Raw genomic sequence first — 23,191 nt, forward strand, 5'->3', positions numbered from 1 at the left:
TTATGAAGAATTTTTATACTCATTGTATGTAGCGTGTCTTCTCTAAACTTAAAAAAAAAAATTATTTTACTAGAGAATATGTTACCTTCAGTAACATCATTTTAGTATGCACACTACTAGTATTGAATATATGCACAATGAAGCAACATGATTTTAGAGATTTAACTTTATAGATTTTAATAATAACTAAAACATGTTACCTACAAAAACGATCTATTTAGTATTAGTGCTAGAGGCACACTTCATATGTGTACAACTAATAAAAAAGATAGTTAAAAGATTTGAATTAATTTTTGTTTGAAAGTAGCAGTAGTTTAAAAGAGTTGAACTATTTTTGTATCTTAGCGAAGTTATAAATTTTTGTTAAGGAAGTGTAAAGTAGTAATTTTTTTTGTTAAGGAAATGGTAGTTAATTCAATAGGATTTGAAATGGTTTTTGGACATGAGTGGTTCAAACGATATAATTGTCTTTAGAAATAAAGATAGATTAAGTAAGTAGAGTAAATGCCTTTCTTCCCTTTTTCTATATAGTGAGATCTAGTCAAATAGTAAGATATAGTCAGATGGAAGATCTGTTGTGTTTAGAAGTGCTGCTTTGCTTTGTAACAATCCGAATGTATTGGCCCTCTAGCGTTGTCCCATAATTCAGTGGCGGAGCCAGGATTTGAACCTTAGTGGGCAAAAGTTATGCATTTAAGAATAGTATCTAACAAAAAAAAATTTCGTACAAAGCAAAGGATGTAATTGATAAAAAAAAAATGTTATCCAACTATGGCATAATGCTCAAATACAAAAAGTAAAATTTTATGTCTATACCTAACAAATAAGATTAAGGGATCAATTAACCAATTACGAAGATATTTTGTATGTGTGTGTGTGTGTGTGTGTGTTTTTTTTTTTTTTTGTGTTTACTTATGTTGGAAGGATGGGCTTGTTTGATGATCTGTTGTTTTAAGTTTTTTATATTTAATGTCTATGACACTTCTTTGAGGATCCTATATATTATATGAATTTTTCTAATCGGATGCTCTTGAGACAATTGTTAATGTACTTAAATTATACTGAACATATAAATGTACACATTCATATTTTTTTATACCCCTATATTTATACACTTTTCCAAATTAGTTTTACACTTTTCAAAAAGTTAACACATGAAGCCATCTTCATGCCCATGAGGCACTCGTTTGTAGAGCTGTTAAACGAGTCGAGTCGAGCTCGAGCACATGATAATCGAGCTCGACTCGAACATCTAATCAAGCTAACTCGAACTTGCTCGATTAGTAATTCGAGTTTCACAATCTGTTCGAGATCGACTTGATGTACTCGGTAGAAAACTCGAACTCGAGTTTCCTATCGAGCCGAGCTTATCGAGCTCGAAACTCGAGCTCGAGCTCGTTTGGGACACAATTCAGGAAGGTAACAGATTATTATGTAAACAAATAATCCTATTATTACCCAATCACACACTAGTTCCCGAAGCGTATAATACCATGCAATTGATGGACAAATGACAACGCAAGGCAGACACGACCAAGAAATAGAAAAAGAAGTTAAAATTGCTCCGAAAACTATTAAATGGAGGAACAAAATGTCCAAACTCGGCATCAGATCAGATCAAATTACAAAATGAAAAATTACATAAAAGAGTCCAAATAATTAAACATCAGCCAAACAATTAAACATTTGATTAAAGTATCAAATACACAATAAAATGACGCTAATGCCCCTATCATTCGAACCTGTCGAGCTCAAACGAGTCGAGCATAGCTCGGCTCGTCTATTAAACGAGTATCCAGTTGAACTCGAGCTTGGCTCGTTTCTCTCAGTAAACGAGCCGAATCCAACCCTTATCGAGCCGGGTCGAGCTCGGCTCGCGAACTATCCAATTCGATTTACTCATTTGGTTAGAATATACAAACTTCTATTATTTTTTGTCAGCCGTACTCTTTTAAAATACAGAGATAGCATTTTAATTTTTGATAAAATTTAATTTAGAAAACTGTCCAAAAGCGAGGAAAGCAATAAATATTTGATATATGCATTCACATGGTAAATTACGTATAATACATAAGTGTAAGAGTGAATGTCCACTACAAGAAATTCCTTATCGCAATTTAGACCTAAACCACTATTGTCGTCTGCTTGTGCCCCCCTGTGTGCATCTCCAAAAGTCTGTAGGTAAGCTTTATCCCCCCAAAAAAAAAAATTTGTACGTAAGCTTTTATCCATTGCTTCAAAAAAAAATATGCTTTATCCAAAAAATTTTTTTAAGGGGGCAAAAAATTAACATCATAAAAGTTCTTCACTATAATCATCTAGTACTTCAAAGGAATTTCAAAATTCTTTTGGGGCTATAAACATCCCTTTATTTCTAACTAGTCCAAATCACATAAAATTTGAAGGCAATAATTTATGATGTTGGATAAAGAGACAACTTTGTAGACAAAAAGTACTAAAAGAAGGTAATAATTTATGGTGTGGGATAAGGAGAAAACATTGTAGATAAAAGCACTAGAAGAGTTCTTTTATATCTTTATGCAATGAATATCGGGCACATGTACAATGATACAATAATTCTCTGTTCTGATTGTGAGAAATGTGACAAGGATAATTTGGAGCAAATTGTAGAAAAAACATGACTAGTGGGGGATCGGGTCCACTCCCATGTCTTTCAGTGTTTCAGCCCGTGGAGGCCTGCAATATAATACAAAGCAAAAATTTGTCATTTTCCACTTTTCTCTTTTACATAATCTGCAGCCCGAAAAAACAAAAAAAAAAAGTGCTTCGATTGTTCAATTCATATTGATTGATCATCAAATAAATACATGAACAGGATTTCAGAAATGGTCTGTTTTGTTTGTAAAGTCCAGGCAAAAGATTGCTTTACTTCCTGAATTTCTTGGTGAATGGAATCCAGTGAACATATGGCCAAAGCTATAGGGGCAAAAAGAAAACTCCACTTGCAAATTGAAAAAAACCTTCTTATGTTAGTTTATATTCGTGATAGTAACTCATGGACAAGAAATACTCAAATAAAAAGTTGTTATATTTTCTCAAAAATTTTTTAATTTGTTAAAAGCTTTTATTGTTCAAGAAGTCTTGAATCTCCTTGACAATGCTAGTTTTGCAGCGTTCGCTTAGGAATAGGTCAATATTTTTGCAAATAACATTTTGCTTATATAATAAATATATTTTTCAACTCGTTTTATTATATTTTTCCAAAAAAAAAATGATACAATAATTATTCCAAATAATACTCTATTCAAACACAATTATTGTTATCATGATCATGAGAAGAAAAACACCAAATTTTTACTCCTTCAAAATTCACCTCTTCTTAGAATTTTAGAAAGCACCAAAATCTTTTTTACGAATTTAGAAAATCATTATAGCTAAATATAAAGTACCTCGAATAGATGTCTCCACGAATGGGATTAGGGATAACTTGTTCACGAGCTTTATCATTGATATGAGCCAGTTTTCGGAAGATAGATCTTTTCATGAATTTTTCGGATTCCTCTAGTACATGCTCAGGCTCCACCACCTCCGGAATTGTTTCCCTTCTTGATTTCTTCACGTACACATTTGGTCCGCTCCTAAGCTCTTTCAATGCTATGTACATCCCCAAACTAGTAGACAGTCCAATCATCCCAATAGCCATAAACATTGGTGCAAAATCTCCTTTCTTTGCCCTGGTGTGTAAAGCCAACATATTGCTATATATTATTTTGTTTTTCTCTTGAAACTATCAAGACCATTAAATATTGGCACGTTCACAAATATTTAAAGCAGAGCCTTTCCAAGGATTCTTCTCTTCAATTATGAAACCAATTCAAACCTCAAGAACATCATTAAAAAAAAAATCTAATAAAATGTATTTCTATTACTTTACTTGCATAACTAACTAAATTGATTTATCTTTTGAATTGCTTTATTGCAAAAAAAAAAAAAAAAAAAAAGGTGGCCAGATGTTACCTTGCTTTGATTTCAGGGGGCAGTGCTAAATCAGCTGTTGGGACGAAGGCCTTCATTTTCGGAGTGGTTGATGTTGAAAAATTGGAGTTTCCTCTTAAAAGACCTACCATAGATTTGAGATGAGTCTGCATTATCAAAACTAAAATTAATCAGACAAAAATAGGCAAGAAGACTAAAGGGATCAAATCATCAGTTCCCTTATTTGCTAGTATAGCAAGAGAACAAACTACACAAAAAACTGAAGCACATTTACTTACAGATGATCTCAGAGCCATCGCCAATATAGAACACAAACAAGATGCTCTGTACTTGTGAAAGACCAATATTCAAGTGATTCCAAACCGTCTAGACAAGTAATGCTGGTTTGGTGTTATCTACTTTTGATCCCACTTGAAAGGTATTCATGCTTGTGTCGCATTTTATAATACAGAATGGAAGGAAAAGAAGATTCCGGAGATAGCTAGGAGCAGCATAAATATACAGAAGATTAAGGAGACACTTGCCAGAAGGCTAATGGTTACACGATATCAGGATAGATGGAAATCTCCTGAAGAAAGTAGAAACTTCACTTTGCTCTGTACTTGTTATTCGTTGATTGGAGTTCTGTCCCATTTATTGATTGAGATGAATATAAAAGAATAGTTATTACTGCAGTATATAACCTATCATTGTGCTTTGTAATGGCCACGTTATCCTATGGCCCTCAATCCTTCATGTCACTTGACTGTATCCACTAGTTTATAGTGAGTCGATTAGCTACAAAAGCTCATGGTTTTGATAAATATGAAGAACTAGTCCTCATATCGATTGAGTTTACTGCTTTGGAAATTCAAGCCAATTTTTTTCAATGCTTCACAATTTTTCTTTTACCAGTTGGGTTAAATGTACTTTACATCCTTTAACTATATTTAGATTTTTCCTTTGGCCCTTAAACTTCAAAACGAAAAACTTTAGTTCCCAAAGTGTAATATTTGTCTCACTTTAGTAAAATTTATCTCACTTTAGTCCCTAACTTTTCCATTTGAGTATAAAACAAATTTTATTTAAGCAGGACATGTTTTATATTTTAAGAACTAAAGTGTCTCACTTTGAAATTTAAGGACCAAAGTGCAAATTTAGTTATAGTTAAAGGGTGCAAAGTAGAATTAACCCAATATTACTTTATAAGAACTTGTAAGTTTTTGTTGCCCACTTATAGTGAAATAATCGTTTGGATTGCCATTTTTTCCTAAAAAATTTTACGTTTTTCGCGAATATATTATTCAATCACCTTTTTATCTCACATATATCAAATTGTTACAATACAATTTTTTTATAAAAACTCGAAAAAAAAAAGCAATCCAAACAAGCTAAAAACTTTTTAAGAAATGTTGATTTAATCAGGGGTTATTATCACTTTACCCTTTTATGTTTGGTAACACTATAAATTTCTCCCTTAGTGTTTCTTTTTTATCACTTTGCCCCCAAAACTAACAGTCAAATCTAATAGAGTTTGTTAATTCAAGTGAAAAGACATGTTTAGCCCTTAAAATTATTATCACTTTATTCCCATAAACTATAGCCTTATTATTAATTTATCTCTAAAGTTATTTTTTAAGAAATTTATCCCACCATTAAACCAACTTAGCAAGTTAAACAACTTTAGGAGAAAGTACCCTCATCTTTGTGTAATAATAGAAAAAAATTAGAGTGACTCTTCCTTTTTGTAGTATCAATAAAAAAAAGTCAAAACATTAATCTCTTTCTTCTTGGTAATCTTATTAATATTGAAAAAAATGGAAAGATAGGAAGGGGATGAGAGAGAGAGAAGGGAGAGAGACAGAGAGTTCAATTATTTTTTTAAATGCAAATAAGAAAGAATTCCATATTTTTTATTATTTTAAAATTACTTTATTTTCTGTTTACCACCCAATTCTAGGCCTAATCCCGACGATGTTAAAGTAATACGATAATATTAAATTCTTCCTTAGTTTGTTTATTTACAAAGTCTAATTTTCTATCTTCTTCTCTCTTATTTGTTTTTCCTTTCTTAGCATTAATAAGTGTGAAAAAAGGAAATTTGAGAAATCCATTTATGTTATGTTTTTGAAACTCTTAGAGTGATGAAAAAAGAAGAATAACCATATTAACTTTTTTATTTTTAATTACATAAAAAAGGGTGAATATATTAAAAAAATTTTGAACATACTGGTTAGGTTAACAATGGGATAAAACGTCTAAAATATAATAATAGGGAGTAAAGCAATTGTATCACTATAATTTAAAGAAATAAAGTGATAATAACAATGCAGTAATGCTACAAAATAAAAGGGTATTTTTATCTCAAATTTGTTAACATGCTAAATTGAATTACCTATATAGGTGAAATGATTAAAAGATAACATTAGAAGGTAAATTGATAGTAGTGATATAGTTTAAGAGGATCAAGTGATATGAATAAAAAATAAATAGATCATTCGGCCGTCTGCTTTCAATAGTTTGTGGACAGAGAAATTGCCGGAATCACTGGCGGATGCAAAGGGAGCATCAGGTAAATTTTCTTTAATATTTGCAATCTTAGTTACAATTTCTTTAACACACCTTAAAATTACTTTCAATAATTTGTTTGATAAAAAGAGATATAATGGTAAGTTACTATTTTCTTTGTCTTAAACTTTAAAAAGTGATGGACGCAATTATTATGGAGAGAGATGGAAGGTGGCAGAAATTTTTTTTTCTTTGCATTTCTTTTAATTAATTCTTAAAGATTTAATCTATGTATGTTATAATGTTAACGCTTTTTTATTTTTGGTGGATTATAAGGTTGCTTAAACCCAAATAAAGAAAGCAATTAGAGTTAACGGGCTATCTGGATTATATAAGGTTGCTCAAACCCAAACAGCTCCTTTGTAGCCCCAAAGAGTCCAATTACTTTGCCCAACATGAGGATGACAGTGCTTTTGGGGAGATTATTCTTTGCTTCTATCTCATTAAAGCTACTTGAAACATTTCATGGTGTTGAAGATTGTGCCAAAAATCATAAAGGTATAATTTTTTTTTCAAAATATTCAAATGTAGATATTGTTCCTAGAAAGACAAGCTCATCCAAAATAGTTTCTTTTAGTTTGAAAATGAAACATAACACCTTGAAGAAACTCTGCAAAAATTTTGAAAAAGGGTAAATGACTTCAACAGTCCCTTAACATTCACTAAAGGTCCTATTTGGTCTCTCAAATTTTTAAAGTGTTTATTTTGTCCCTCAACTTATAATTTTGATTCTAAATGGTCCCATCCAAATCTGAGTATAGCAACTTTTACTTTACCCCGTGAGGCATGAATTATGATTTTATGTCTATTTTGCCCCCTGAAGTTTAACAAGAAGACATGTGAGACCCTTTTACTAGTGTTGGTTAAGTAATTAATATTCGACTAATTTGGCTAACAAAAAATGACAACATCCTTCTAAAAATATACATGAACAAGAAAAAATTGAGAAATTAAATTTTAAGAAATACCAAGCTCAATCTTTCCTAATGCTAACAAAATTTTGGTCATTTTATTTTGTTGCTATTACTGTCATCATCATTTTATTTTGAACCACTTAGGCCGCTCAGCCAGAACTAGCCTACTAGCGTGTGTCCGGCTCCTAAGACAAGTATCCCGGTCAAACTCATTTGACCAATTCGTTCAACGGAAACTAGCTAGTTTTTGTTTGACCCTTTTTTTTTCTTTTATTGAAGGGACGTGGATCTTTGTTTTTGTACCAAAATATACATATGGTTTTGACAAGATTTGAAACTTTATATCTCCTTTTAAATGTGCAAAACACTCTTACCCTAATATTCTGAAAGCTGATTCAATGTCGTTTAAGTTGCTTATAGTGTATGATGTTAATTTTCCTCAAAATTTGGACCTTCATACGATGTTAATAAAGTCTCTCATATGATGCTAGTAAAGTTTGCTCCTAACAAAACGAGGAGACAAATTAATCAATAAGTATTAAAAGTTTTGTTCTTCTGCAAAAGCGACCCCGCTTCAACCTTAGATACGTCGTAATGGTCCTCTTCCAAATGAAATCTCCCACTTAAAAAATTGCATGTAATATCTCGATATAGCATTATAGGATTACAAGTTTCTCTTTTTGTACAGAATTTGTATGCAATGCAAAAATTCTGCTATGAAAGATTGAGCGGGAAGAGAAAAATGAAAATGATTTGAAGTACAAATAATTGAATATCATTGAGCAAAAAACATTAATGTGGTTTTTTTTTAAATCAAACGATCGACTACCCAATTATTGTTGAGACATGATTTGAAGTGATTCCAAGCCATGTACGTTGTACCATCAAAATTCACCAAAACAGCTCGTTTGTGGCCCTAAGCATCCAATTAGAGATATCCTTCTTTGCTTTTGTCTCCTTAAATTCACCAAACAATGATTTATGGAAACATAGTTCGGAAGATCAGAAAGGTACATCTCATTTAAAAATAATGAAAAGAAAATACTTGTACAACTCTCTATCCAATAAACCTCACAGTCCTAATTTGTGATAAAAAAAGATATCGCAATCTTCATTTGCATTGTTCAGCAATAGTAAACACATGAATTCTACAACTACTTGTAAGTTGTAACACATGATCTCTAATTTGTCGTAAACACGTGAGTTCTAATGTGTCAAAGAGGCTAGCGCTACTCGCAATGTTGTTAAATTCAGACCAAATAGCTATTCGGCTAAATTATTGGGTCAAGAGTTAACTGATCGGATGAGTCGGATAGTTCTAAAAAATCGACTGACATGAACATGATGTCATAATTGTTTTTATTTTTATAAGTTTCAAACATATTGAATTAAATTCTTGGTTATGTTCGGCTAACCATGAAAAAATTGTTCCAAAAATATTAGGTTTGCAATCAAATATACACCTAAAAATTATAGATGAAAATGTGAATTCTTGTTTGAAATATGTCCATGCTCCAAAACTACTTAAAAAATTGAATTAAAACAAATCATATCCAATTCGATATCTTTTGTTGGGAATATGACTTTATAATGCAAGTTGGAATTACTGATGAAAAATTCATAAGATGATAGAAATGAAAATTTCTTGATTTAGGGAACATTTAGGAAAACGAGTGATTTTGGTGTTTACACTAAGTGGGTGACCTTTTTTTATTCCTATTAATAAATGAAAGTTTTATAATTTATGTAACTCAAATTATGTTTTGAGAAAACAAGAATAAAAATTTTAAAAACTGGATCAAGCAGTCGAACCCGGTCACTAGTTTGACCGATTTTAGATGATTTTGATTAATTTTTGACTAACGCGGAATGCTGATTCATAGTCGGACCAACCGGTTCGGTCTAGGTCTAACAACACCGCACTACTTGTTAACAAACTCCTCATGTTTTACATCATGCTTGTCTTCCCATTGTGTCCACTACTACAATCAACTATAAAGTCCCCTTCAACACTTAAATCAAAGAACCAAAAAGATCCAAGAAGCGATCGAAGAAATCATGGTTCGGAGAAATATCCTTCTAAAAATGTGTGTTATAGGTGCAGGTCCATCAGGCCTGGTGGCTGCTGGGGAACTAAGAAAAGAAGGACATATTGTGGTGGTTCATGAACAAAATCATGATGTTGGAGGTCAATGACTTTACCATCCAAATGTTGAAGACGAGGATCCCTTAGGAAGATGTGCTATCCTAAAAGTCCATAGCAGCATTTATGCATCTTTACGAATTTTTTCTCCTAGGGAAATCATGGGTTTGACAGATTTTCCATTCAGAGTGAGGGAGGGTGGAGATAGTAGGAGATTTCCTGGCCATAAAGAACTTCTCATGTGCTTGAGAGAATTTTGTGAATGGTTTGGACTAAGGGATATGATCAGGTTCAACACTAGAGTCGATTATGTTGGAATGTTAAATTATTCCGAATGTAATGAGCATGGCTTGAAATGGATAGTGAAAAGCATAGAGAAGAAGAAGGCTGGTGATGATAATCAAAAGCTAGTGGTGGAAGAAGTTTTTGATGCGGTGATTGTAGCCTCAGGCCGTTATTCTCAGCCTTGATTGCCTAACATCAAAGGTACTTCTGAGTTTTGACCAAAAGGAAAACCAACAAAGCAGAAACCACATAATTGAACAAATAAAAAACCAACAGGAAAAGTGAAAAAAAAAAGAGAAAAGTATTAATAATATCGTGGCCTTGGTGAAAATATCATGGCATAGTGATAATTTTACCACCCATTTTATAATAGATATAAACGGTCATTAACTCATTATTATCTTTTACAAATTTCTTGTAACGTTCAATAGCAGTTAGAATCTGTACACAACTATTCATTTTGTGCTTACAATCGTGAAGGCCTGGAAGCATCGAAAGGGAAGCAGATGCATAGTCATGTCTATAGGATTCCAGAACCATTTCACAACGAGATAATGTAAAAACATAATGTGATATATACTTGTTTGGATTGTAAGTTATTTGGGATATTTTTACTGTAGCACTTTTTGTGATGTGATGTATGTGAGATAAAAAGGTGTATTGAAAATTGTAATGATGATGTAAGCAAATAAAATTAGAGAAATAATGCTCAATCCAAACAAGTGTATACTACTTCGTTTCGTTTTGCCTTTTAAGGTTTTTTTTTTTCTTTTGGTTTATAGGATTAAAGGGTATATAGGGTCAATATTGAACCTTAATGCTCTTGCAAGCGTACTTACATTATATTTAAAACAGTACAATAAAATAAAGCCAAAAAAAATAATGTCCATGCCGGATTTAAATTGTTATACCAAAATTTTAAGTGTAAAAAATTGATCAAACACAAATTTATATCTTCTTTTAAGGGGATGTGTTGAAATTGTTGCTGTAAATCTTGCAAAACAATCTTGGAAACCATCACCACACCTGATCTTGAAGGTGTAGTCCATTGGCTTGAACTAATGGAATTAATTTGATTCAATATTTTATACTCAACCACACTATGAGTTTGAGCAATATGTTATGTGAATTGTAACCACTATTTGTTTATTTTTTAAATATTTGTTTTAGTGTTAGTGAGAGGTTACCTCTCACTTATACTCCCTCCTCTCCAACGCATCCCTTTCCCCGAATTGTAACCACTATGAATTGATAAAAATGTATAGATAAAGAAACCTCATTAATTGATTGAGATTTATATCTTTTATCTTTAAAAAAAGAATACCCTTTTCCTCTTCAATCTTAGCATTATTATTACATTGGTGTACTTGTAAGCAATGTTTTCAGAATCGGACTGGACCGGCCGGTTCGACCGGTTCAACCGCGAACCGGCCATGTCACCGGTCCGATCTAGTATCAAATTGAACCGGTCGAACCGGCCATGTCACCGGTCCGATCTAGTATCAAACTCGGAGCCTAATGTAAAACCGCTACGAACCGTAAAAACCCGTCTGAACCGGAAACCGGCGGTTCTCAAATTTTCAAATATGCCTCAAATTCAAAACAAGCGGTTCTCAAATTTTCAAATATGCCTCAAATTCAAAACAATAAAAATACATTGGTGTACTTGTAAGCAATGTTTTCAGAATCGGACTGGACCGGCCGGTTCGACCGGTTCAACCGCGAACCGGCCATGTCACCGGTCCGATCTAGTATCAAACTCGGAGCCTAATGTAAAACCGCTACGAACCGTAAAAACCCGTCTGAACCGCAAACCGGCGGTTCTCAAATTTTCAAATATGCCTCAAATTCAAAACAAGCGGTTCTCAAATTTTCAAATATGCCTCAAATTCAAAACAATAAAAATACATTGGTGTACTTGTAAGCAATGTTTTCAGAATCGGACTGGACCGGCCGGTTTGACCGGTTCAACCGCGAACCGGCCATGTCACCGGTCCGATCTAGTATCAAACTCGGAGCCTAATGTAAAACCGCTACGAACCGTAAAAACCCGTCTGAACCGCAAACCGGCGGTTCTCAAAATTTCAAATATGCCTCAAATTCAAAACAATAAAAATGGAAGCTGCTAGGTTCGAACTCTGGTCTCCATGATCATAATAATGTGCACGTACCGCTAAACCACAGCCAGAGGATGCGTAGAATGTTACTTGACTTACCTAAAAAACTAAAATCAGATTAAATAAAAAAAACCCTAAAAGACCTAGCAAAGTGCAGACGGCACGTTTCTTTTCACTTCCTCCGCTCCTCAGATTCTCCAATCTCCAGTTCTCCTCTTGATTTTTTTTCTTAATTTTTCTTCATAATCCTTCCACTTCCTAATACCCACGACAAGATCATCACACTATTATCTTTAGACAAGACTCCAGAGCATTTCCATCTTGTGAGTTTAATTTTTGCCTTTTCTTGATTTTTGTTTTCTATATTATGTTTAGTTGATTTTTGCCTTTTCTTGATTTATGTTTTCTATGTAGAGATTAGAGCACTTATTTAGTTTTTGTGACAATACATCATGACATTTGTTCCGTCCATAAATATTTGCCGTAACTTGTGTATATGTCCTGATTTAATTTATAGTTAAATAAAAAATCTTGCCTAAAGATAACCAAAAGGATCATGCCTAACAACAAAGTATTTTTCGTTTGAATAGTGGAACAGGAATAATAGGAATTGGAAAATATCTAGTACTACATTGTTCATTTGCTTTCCTCTCGTACTACGATGAAATGCTTACTAGACAATAATTTGAAATGTGCAATAAGATGTTTTTGATTAACCATTTTAATTATATCCAAAATAGAGAATTATTAGCCAAAATTTATTTGCTTGCATCATCATTACAATTTCCAACACACCTTTTTATCTTCCCAATTACCTTTTTATCTCACATACATCACATCACAAAAAGTGCTACAGTAAAAATATCTCAAATAATTTACAATCCAAACAGCAGTTGATTCTTTTTTTGTTTGGTTGTATCTTTGTTTTTCAAAATTTTTTGGCTTTTTTTTTAGTTTCACCAATTAGATTTATATTTTTTATAATAAACTTTTTAATTTTTTCAGGTTAAATTGATGAAATTGTGAAGTGGGTGCTGTTGCCTTGTCATGCCAATGATGGAAGTTTGTTATTCAAATTATTTGCCTTGACTATGAGTTGGACTTTTCTATGAACTTTTTTTTGAATTGTGGAAGAACGTCAACATTTATTTTATTTATTTTTGTGTTTTTGTTTGTTTATAATTGATGAACATTTGGACTATATCTATTTATGTTTGTAATGAATTATGAAAATTTGCGATGAATTATGATATTTTAGTTATATTTATCATTCCAGGTTTTATGTATAACTTTTAAAAATTTTATTATTATCTCAACTTAAATTTAATTTTAAGTTATATTGATGAATGTATTTTAGGGACTTAAGTTATTAATAATCATGTTAAATTGTACATTAGCAGTCAAGTTTCAGTGTAGAGTATAGAGTGAAGACTTGTGAAGTACTCAATATTAAAGTTGCAACTGCAAAAAAAAAAAAAAAAGATGTTGAGCCGTTGAACCGACCGGTCGGACCGGTTGGACCGATCGGACCGTGAACTGGACCCCTCTCCGGTTCGCTGGCCGGTCCGAGTTTAAAAACATTGCTCGTAAGTTTTCCTCGACCATTTGGTTATGCAAAAACAATGCACATAAGCGGATGTTAATTGTTATCCTCTTCATGAAAGTAAAAAGTTACTTGACAAGCTGTAAAACTTAACCAGTCGCAATCTCTACGAAGTTTATTCTGAAAGAAATGGTTAAACGCACTACTTGATATCTATTGATATATCATATGAGTATTTAAATAGTTGAATAACTAATTAATTTAATAAAAAGAAATGAAAAAAAGCCAAATTGTATTATAATCCGTAAATATAAAAGGGCCCATTTAGTATGGTTATTCCTAGCAAGAAAAAAAAAATCTAGCATTGTTTTTTGTATACATGACTTTTGTTCTTTCGTGTCAATATGTTTAATGTAGTCCCAGTATTTAGTAGGTGGTGGTTGCAGTTGGAAATTCAGAGAGTGGGCAAGATATATCAATGTTGCTCATACATGTGGCTAAGGACGTCCATTTCAGAGTCAAAGATAGGGGTGTCAGTCAGGTTTTCTGAATCGAAATTCAGCAAGTCCAAACTCGACTCATAAGTTACATGGATTTCAAGTTTCAAGCTTCAACTTTCGGACTCATATTAAAAAGGTTCAAGTTCAACTCACACTATGATATAAGATTCAGGCTCAAATCGAGGTTGGTCCAAACTTATAAACAAATACATAATTATATATAATATATATTTTATAATTATAAATTAATACAAATTTACATATAAATTATTAAAATTTTATATCCTAATATGTACTAGTATTCAAGGCACACACTAATGTGTGTGCAACTAATAAAAAAATGTTTGTGAAATATTTTGAGTATATTTATTGAAATCATTTTCAAGAAAATTGGTTTTATATTTTGAAATACATATGTAAAAGATTCACCAAAATAAAAGTTATAAAAGATAGTTATTTAGTAGTTAGTCATAAACATAATTGGTAGTTGCTAATTAAAATTAAGATTTACTAAATAAGTTGAAGATTGGAATATGAAAAAATACATATTACTTGGTAAAAAATCACATTAGTAGTGGGTAGTTAATAAAGATAGATAAATTTTTGTTTATATCAAAAATTCCCTCATCATCAAAGGTAGTTTAGAAAAAATATAAAGTAACATATTTTTGTTTAAAGAATTATACATAATGATGTTCAAAATTAATAAAATGCAAGTTTCACAGTATGAATAAAATAGATAATATTCAAGTCTATCAATGAGAAAATTCTTCTTGGCTCGCTAATTAGATAATGTCTGTCAAAAGCAATGATTGCGCTAGTATACTTTTTAATCAATTTACAAATCTTCTTAACTAACTAGATAACATTAGATCAATTCCCCTCATAATTGAAAGTATTTTCATTGGATTCTGAGCGTTGCACCAATTGAAAATTTTGTCTTTTATTTAAATGGTGTAATTCTTTTATCTTGAATCTTGTACTGCATCTCAAGCAAAGCTAGTATTTTGACGGTGACCTTGACAAATATATAACTTGATTTGATTGTAACCCTCAAAATGTACCACGACTGAGTAATGGCTCATATAACAGGAATTATCAAAAAATAAAATGAAAAACAAAAGAAGAATGATGGAGAGTTAAGGAGAGGGTGGAGCGTTCAAGTAACATGCTACTCTGGCAAGTGGAACTCGAAGTAAGAATTAGAGCTGAATTCAGATGGTTAAAGCTCTCCTGACCGTATGTGCACGTGTGTACCTCACAACAGGCAAGTGCAATCGCCGCAGATGCGCGTTCTGGCACGTGTTCCAAATACTTTAACTTTGACATTCTAATTTTACTTCTTTATAATTATGACCTTCTTCTCAATTAATACTACTCTAAAGCATATACTTGGACTTTGACCTTCTACTAATTTATTAGTTCGTTAAAGCAGCTTACTCTCATTTCTGTTTAATAACAAGCAAGAACAAAGACAACGTAATAATTAAGTCAAATTAAATACAAGAAAGGGGAAGTACAAACAATTTCCGGGATCATTTTAGTTAATATTCCTTAATATTATATTTTTACATATCTTTATAAAAATTTACTTGAGAGAAATCTCATGGTTCACATAAGTCTAGTTAAAAATACAATTTTGACTGCAATCATTCGTTATGCTATTAACAATCAAACACTGTGTAAAATCATCTATTTCTAGATTTATTCATCATCTAATCGAGGTACGTTCATCTGATAATTGCTGAATATCAACACTTGATTAAGTTTGAATAATGTCTGAATGCAACGAAACCATAAATACAAATGAATCCCTTTAAAGGAGAATCCAAATGTAAATCACATTCAACAAACACCTCCCATCGAATATCTATTGAAAAAGCTCGTGAAGTAAAGTTTAATGTCGATCGTAGTTAAACTACTCGATACTTTAAAGTATTTGCTCATAATGTGTCACGAACTTGTGGTATTACGTTAGGAGTTTAGTGATCAAGCCCCATGGTCATTGTCATTGGGATATTCATATCGGATTTGCCAATTTAAATATTTATATGCCGTACAAAATCCAAAACCATGATGATCTCTCGAGTTTTATTATGATAAGCATGCTTTGTTGTTTATTCACCTCCACGTATGCTAATGGAATAATAATTAGTGATCACTGGCAGAAACAAATTAAGGGGCGGCGGAGTGGCAGCTGCCCTGGAGACTCCAGAAATATATTCCTACATATTCCCTTAAAAATTAATAGTTATCTTTTATATCCTTGTAAAAATTAAATTTTGTTCCTCCCAAAATTGTCCAGTTCATTTATGTTAGGTTAAAAGTTAAAAGTGAAAAACACAATGAGGACTAGTGAGACGGGCTTTGCCAAGCTTAAAAGTGAAATAGCAGTTTTGTTGGTCTCAGCCTGGCTCACCATAAGCCACAAAGATCATTCTCAACCTCAGCCCGTTTATTTATATGGGCTTCAAGCAAGCAGAGAGAGAGAGAGAGACGTTAATAGGACAACCTCATTTGATAACTAGTTTTGTACCAATTCGTTGAATGGGAATTGTCTAAAAATAATAAATTATTTAGTGTAGTTCATAAAAATATTTTCATAAAATACAAACTTATTGTATAATCTATTATGACCTTTCTTAAATACATTGTTATCCAAAAATAGTCTTATAATGTAAATTTAAACATCTAATTCAGTGATTAATAATTCAAAATGCAAAAAAAAAAATCGACAATATGATGACATTCAAAAACTTGAAAATAGGGAAGATCAAATCTTGGCTGATCTTATGTAAACAAAAGAATGGCCAACCCGTTACCAAAACATCAATTTTGGTACTTAATATAAATGGCTTAAAGGTTAATGTGAAAAGAAAAGAAGCCGAATGAAATATTAATAAAAGATAAGAATTCAGAATCAATCAAGTCACAGGAACATAGCAACCTTCTAAATCTGTTCATAGCTAATAGAAACCAAAACGAAAACATAAGATGTATTTTGCTATTAAGTCAAAAACATAAAAAATCTAAATAGTTTGATGTATATTGCATGACGTGAACTGCTGTATGACAATGAACTTGATGCCTTGCCATTTATGTAATCAATGACACCTTCTTGTTCTTTAGAAGCTTTCTATCAAAGTCTAAAAAAAAAAACATTGAAAACTGCACAAAATTTTTTTAACCCCAAAAACCCAAAAAATAAAAAAATTTTAATACGTTGTTGAAGACAATTAATAAATTGTCAAAGGCAATTAAAAAATCGTGTGAAAACACATAGTTTAAAATGCCACTTTTAAATCACTCACCAAAAAAGCAATATGTGTTCTACTTGAATTGAAGAGTGAATCCATAAATTGAAATAACAAATTAATTACAAAAACCTTGCCAAAAATAAAAACCGAACTGGGCTTCAAGCAAGCAGAGAGAGAGAGAGAGACGTTAATAGGACAACCTTATTTGATAATGACACTTATCTTGACATTTTTTTTTGTTACCTTGTGTAAAGAAATAAAAAAAGTAAATTACTCTTCATTCCAGTCACAACTTTATAAAAAGGATGGTTACAAATTCAATGAAATATACGAGTATTATGTATAATCCGCATGGTCAAAATGTCAAAGAGAGTGCTATTAACGTCTTTCCTTGAAAAAATTGTACATTAAGATGAAACTATTATCAATAAGTAAACAATTATTTCATAATGCTTCGTTCATTTTTAATAACATAGAACCTCTGAGGTTCTAAGAATTGGAAAATCTAAGTTCGATTCTCCCTTCTTCTTCTTCTTTACTTTTTAAATTTTACGCCTCCCTTGTTTAAAAAAAAAAGGGTCACATAGAATCTATTGACCTCATATGATAAAGTAATAAAGTAATGATCCCAAATTTTATTTGAAGTCACTTTTTGCCTAAAAACATAATGCTCACCACATGCTAAAGAAAAGCATAATTACATATATTCCACGTTCATTTTAGAAAGTTAGAAATTGAAAAAAGGGTATGATACACCTAAATGTCCTTTTGTTCCTTTTAGATAAAAAAAAAAGTTGTCTCCAATTGTTAGCACTTGACAGAGCATGACAGACTCCATATGTCTGGATAGTAAATTTTTTCAAAAAAAAATTTCGCTTGTATCATAAACACATTTCCTAATTCACTTTTTTTCCCAACCACATTTTTATCTCACATACATCACATCACAAAAAATATTATAATAATTATTCTACATAATTATTTGAAATAATACTCTATCCAAACAAAGCTAGTTACCCAAAAGCAATGACTATGAGAAATGGGATTGAGGACAAAAATGTTGATGGCCTTTTACTTTGAATATGTTAATGACCAAGTTTAAACAAAAACAAAAAAAAAAGGGATGGGACGCAATTTGTAGAGGGAGGCCCGCCCAACTCTTGCTTTCGAGGTCATAAACCTTTTCCGATTCGACGGTTCAATCAATGATCTATCGTTCATGGACGTTGATAAGATCCATCCATTTAGCAGCACCTTAGGATGGCATAGCCTTAAAATAAAAGTGAAGGGCGAGGTTCAAACGAGGAAAGGCTTACGGTGGATGCCTAGGCACCTAGAGACGAGAAAGGGCGTAGTAATCGACGAAATGCTTCGGGGAGTTGAAAATAAGCATAGATCCGGAGATTCCCGATATTTCATCATTGTCTGCCAGCAAAAAAACGAAGGAAAAGTTTCACTTTCGCTACCTCTGACGAAGGAAGGACCCCAGATGGAGTCTGGTGAATGAATTGATGATGAAGGTTAGGTTAATAATCTGGCGTCTAACGGTCAATGACTGAATGTTAGATCACTGTACTACGATTCTACGAAGAATAAATATCAATCAGTTTTTCACCCTACCAGTCCCAAAAGCACCAACAAACTTGTCAAAAAAATTTTAAGAAAGGGAAAAAAAAGAGAAAACAACAAGGAACTAAACAAGTTTGAATTGGGCCTCAGCAATTTTTTTTTCTTTTCGTTTTCTCCTTTATGTCGTAGGAAGAAAAGAAAAGAAAAAAAAGTACATAAGAATGGAATAATAAATAACATAAAAAATGTTACAGTATTTTTTAAAAATTATTCCAAAATAATTTTCTATCCACCAAACACACTTGCGTTCTACGAATAGGTGCATTGGATTTTCTAGCTCAGTTTGGGGAAATAACATCTATGCTTTTACAGTTTAGTAACATGATTCAAAGTGAAATGACATCTATGCTTTGCACTGGTTAAACACTGAGATCATTTTGAAAAGGGTAGGTTTATAATTTCATGAATAATTTATGTGGTAGTGGAACTAAAATAGGTAGTGTAGCATCACCACTGGCCATAAAAAAACTGTCACTTGGCTGATACTTCGAATCTCTAAATGAAAGTGTATGTCGGCCCCGTTTGCTACATGAGTTTTTTAGGTATTTGTCTAAAATTTTACCTGAGTTTACTGTAGAAATTGTAGGAAAATTTTTTGAAGTGTATGGTTTAAAAATTTTGAGAAACTTTTTGATATTATTGTAGTTAAAGTTGTTAGAAAATTTATAGCAGACAAATTAGGCCAAAAACTTATTTGCCAAATAGGGTTTTAAGGAAAAATTAAAGGCCCTGTCCGGTAAATAAGTTTTTTGGACGTTTGTCTAAAACTCTACTGTAACTTACTATAGAAGTTGCAGGAAAAATTTTTGAAGTGTGTAAATTTTTGGGTATTTCGAAATGTATAGTTTAAAGATTTCGAGAAATTTTTTGGAATTACTGTAGATATGTATACTTTAAAGACTTTGAGGAATTTTTTGGGATTACTGATGTGAGACGGATCTAGACGAACACCAAGTTGGGATGATTGGCGGAACTTTGACCCTTCTAGAATCACGAGCCACGAACTAAGGAGATTCCTTAACCCACGACTAGCAAATTTAGTGAACCAAAAGTATAGATAGCAGAACGCCACAATCAAGGAGACTACTTGATTGATAAGTTCGATGAACAACTTGAGATTAATTCTCAAGTATTCAAAGGAAATTCTCTTGAGGCAAGAGAAAGTGAAATAACTCACATATATTTTATAAAATCTGAATTGTCCTTTAATGAATGAAAACCTAGGCTATATATAGCCTTACAGGACTCAAACCCTAGAATGTCCAATGGACGACCTTGCCCTTCATTAAGGGCGAAAATGTCTAACAACTAATTGACTAAAATTAAGACTCCAAATTCGGCCAAAGTGAAGTGAAAATTGACCGAAATTATTAATGCTAACAAACAACTAATAATGGAAACTAAAACCCTAATTAGCAAGCTAGTACTCCGCGAACTAGTCTTTACTTGAATCTTCCAATTCCCCATGTACTTGAATGGAATGGGCCTTGGACTCTATATTCTCATCATTCCCCTCCTCTTAAAGGCGATTTGTCCCCAAATCATGACTCTTCTTACAAAACAAAGGTGATGAGAGCATGTGTATAGTCACCAAGCAGCCTGCATGTCGCCTTCTCAAGCGAAGAAAGATCAAGACACCCTTGTGGGACACCAGGAAAACTTGTGGTGGTGGTAGATACATGTTGCGGACAGCAAGAGTTCCATGATAATGGCCACACAAGTGACGTCTCAAGCCTATGGGTGGACCGTGAACGGACGCCCGGTGAACCAAGGTTTGGTTGGGCTGCGCGTTGTACTCATCAAGACGTGCAAAAGCGGCATCAAAGGCCATTGTAACCCGACTAGTGCTGGTTGGAACAAGTAGAACTGGTACAGCACAAGGGCTTAGATTCTCTTGAATCCCACCCTTACCAAGCAACTCCTCCACTTGTCGTTGTTGCTCCTTGGTTTCCTCAGGATTGGTCCTATATGGTGCCTTGTTTGGAAGGGAAGATCCAGGAATGAAATCAATTTGATGTTCAATTCCCCTTAATGGAGGCAATCCATTAGGTATATCCTCAGGAAAGACGTCTTGATACTCCTGTAAGAGGTTAGTAATAACACTAGGCAAAGAAGCATCAAGAGCATTAGTGAGTAAGGATTCCTTGCCAAATAAAATAAATAAAACCTGATTAGAATGCAAGGCCTTTCTCACATCTTTCACCTTGGCAAGCATGCTGGGTTTTCTCTCCTGTGCGGGTTCGAAGACCGAATGAGAGTGATCCAACTTGCTTGAAGAAGGGTCGGCCAACACTAATTTCTTAGCTTTGGCGTTGTCCTTCTTGGTGGTAGCATGCAAGTCATACTCTTTTTGTAGACTAACTTGATCCTCATGTACTTGTTGAGGTGTAAGAGGTGCAAGTGTAATCTTTTTACAATTATGCATAAAAGAGTATTTGTTCAAGAAACCATCAAAAGTGACTCTTTTGTCAAATTGCCAAGGACGCCCTAAGAGTATATGTGCAGCTTGCATTGGTACTACATCACACATAGCATCATCTTCATACCTACCAATGCGAAAAGTAACCAGAACTTGTTTAAGAACACGTACCTCTCCACTGTTGTTTAACCACTGAAGCTTGTAGGGACGGGGGTGCTCACTAGTTGGCAAGTTTAGTTTCTCCACCATCAATGCACTAGCAACATTAGTGCAACTTCCGGGGTCAATCACCAAGCTGCATACCTTGTTGGTCACATGGCACCTAGTGTAAAAGATGTTGTCACGTTGAAGTTCATCCTTACTAGCTTGCGTAGCTAGTGCCCTTCTTGCTACCAATCCAACTTTGTCTTGAGTTGGAACTTCCTCTATCTCATCTTCCTCTTCAACCAAGGAAGGCATGTCTTTGTACTCCTCCTCTTCATCATCAGTGACAATGTCTCCATTTGGTAGCACAAGCATGGTTCTTGGATTTGGACATTGGCTTGCAATGTGCCCAATTCCTTGACACCTCCAACATTTGGTGTCACGATTCCTAGGTTTTGAAGTTTCAATTGTTGGTTTTGAAACAACCTTGGAGTCGGCTTTAGTAAAAGGTGGCCGTGAGCTTGACCCTTGATCTTGCTTCGGCTTTGGAGTGGTCCAAGTATTCGAACCTCTCTCTTCCCTGCTAGGCTGGAATGGTCGAGTAAATGTTTGTGGATGAGGGTTATAATTTTGGGTTGTACCCCTCCTCTTGAGCCTTTGCTCAATCTTGATAGCCTTCTCCACCATATCTTCTATCTCCACATAGTATTGAAGCTCCAGTTGATCGGCTATTTCGACCCTCAGACCATTGAGAAATCTTGCCATTGTAGCCTCTCTATCTTCTTGAATATCAGCTCTCAACATGGAGATTTCCATGTCCTTGTAGTAGTCCTCAACTGAGCGTTGACCTTGTGTCAAGGTTTGAAGTTTTTGGTACAAGTCTCTATGGTAGTGACTTGGTACAAATCGCTTCTTCATCAGTCTCTTGAGCTCAGTCCAAGTGGTTATAGGTGGTTCTCCACACCTTCTCCTGCTTGTAACCACTTGTTCCCACCAAACTATGGCATAGTCGGTGAATTCTACTATGGCAAGTCTCAATTTTTGTGCATCGGTGTAGTCATTACAATCGAATACTAGCTCCACTCGACTTTCCCATTCAAGGTATGTATCCGGATCAGATTTGCCTTGGAAAGGAGGAATCTTCATCTTAATCCCCTTGATGGCATCACCGATTGCTCTTGTGTTTCGCTTTGGTCTTCTTTGCTCGTATGCCTCATGTTCCGAATCGGCATTGGAGTCACTAGATTCCCCCAGGGTGAATTTTCCCCTAGATTTCCTAGAAGAAGCCCTAGACGAACTTAGTTGATCAATTTGCTCATGGATTGTTTCCAACCTTTGGTCAAATCTCCTCTGCATTTCCTTCCACATATTATCCATTTTAAGTGATAACTGAGCAATGGTAATTTCATGTTCCTGAGACATGGTGAAACCTGCAAAACTTGACAAATTGTTAGTAGAAAATGCCTCACTTGCTCCCTTAAGTGTTTCACTCCTCTCGTGTTTTCACTCAAGTGTGTATGGCACTCTAATGCTCTCACCAATTCACTTCTCAAACCACTTGTTTGTTTCCTTTGAAGAAATCAGAAATTTTCTCAAGGAAGTTCAATCAAACTTTAATCAAAATAGCTCCCAATTGTATCAAAGGAACAAGGAAACAAAAAGTAGAAATGGAAAGCTCAAGTAATGAATAAGGAATGGAAGAGGAAAGAATTGATGTACAAAGAAAAAGAAAGTCC

The 23,191-nt window shown here is 33.5% G+C and overlaps 2 protein-coding genes and 1 long non-coding RNA gene across 4 annotated transcripts; 2 read left to right on the plus strand and 1 right to left on the minus strand.

Moving 5' to 3' along the window:
• Positions 1–2,499: 2,499 nt before the first annotated feature.
• Positions 2,500–4,539, minus strand: LOC113741836 (uncharacterized). Of its 2 annotated transcripts, none has more exons than XM_027269479.2 (4): positions 4,236–4,539; positions 3,979–4,081; positions 3,411–3,695; positions 2,500–2,697 (listed from the first exon to the last, which is right to left on the minus strand). In XM_027269479.2, the coding sequence occupies exons 2-4, from the start codon at positions 4,032–4,034 to the stop codon at positions 2,643–2,645; spliced, it is 396 nt and encodes a 131-aa protein (XP_027125280.1). In that variant the 5' UTR covers positions 4,035–4,081; positions 4,236–4,539; the 3' UTR covers positions 2,500–2,642. The 2 variants fall into 2 exon arrangements, with proteins under 2 accessions (XP_027125280.1, XP_027125279.1); XM_027269478.2 differs by having other exon boundaries at positions 3,979–4,103; positions 4,236–4,530.
• Positions 4,540–9,503: 4,964 nt separating this feature from the next.
• LOC113741031 (flavin-containing monooxygenase FMO GS-OX-like 8) lies at positions 9,504–10,031 on the plus strand. The gene is made up of 2 exons (XM_072046643.1): positions 9,504–9,606; positions 9,736–10,031. Exons 1-2 carry the CDS (start codon positions 9,504–9,506, stop codon positions 10,029–10,031), a joined length of 399 nt encoding a protein of 132 aa, XP_071902744.1.
• Positions 10,032–12,144: 2,113 nt separating this feature from the next.
• Positions 12,145–13,215, plus strand: LOC140005792 (uncharacterized). The gene is made up of 2 exons (XR_011813363.1): positions 12,145–12,286; positions 12,969–13,215. It is a non-coding gene; the product is annotated as an uncharacterized lncRNA (long non-coding RNA).
• The last annotated feature ends 9,976 nt before the right edge of the window (positions 13,216–23,191 follow it).

The sequence above is a fragment of the Coffea arabica genome, chromosome 4e, assembly GCF_036785885.1.
Source record: "Coffea arabica cultivar ET-39 chromosome 4e, Coffea Arabica ET-39 HiFi, whole genome shotgun sequence".
Lineage (NCBI taxonomy): Eukaryota > Viridiplantae > Streptophyta > Magnoliopsida > Gentianales > Rubiaceae > Coffea > Coffea arabica.

What these genes read in the sequence shown, in the direction of transcription:
- LOC113741836 (XM_027269478.2), bottom strand. An exon ending in CCCCCTGAAATCAAAGCAAG is followed by an intron (nt 3,696 to 3,978) that starts GTAACATCTGGC and finishes TTTACACACCAG; the next exon opens with GGCAAAGAAAGGAGATTTTG. An exon ending in CGTGGAGACATCTATTCGAG is followed by an intron (nt 2,698 to 3,410) that starts GTACTTTATATT and finishes ATTATATTGCAG; the next exon opens with GCCTCCACGGGCTGAAACAC.
- LOC113741031 (XM_072046643.1), top strand. Translation starts at nt 9,504, where the DNA reads ATGTGTGTTATAGGTGCAGGTCCATCAGGCCTGGTGGCTGCTGGGGAA. An exon ending in ACAAAATCATGATGTTGGAG is followed by an intron (nt 9,607 to 9,735) that starts GTCAATGACTTT and finishes TGGGTTTGACAG; the next exon opens with ATTTTCCATTCAGAGTGAGG.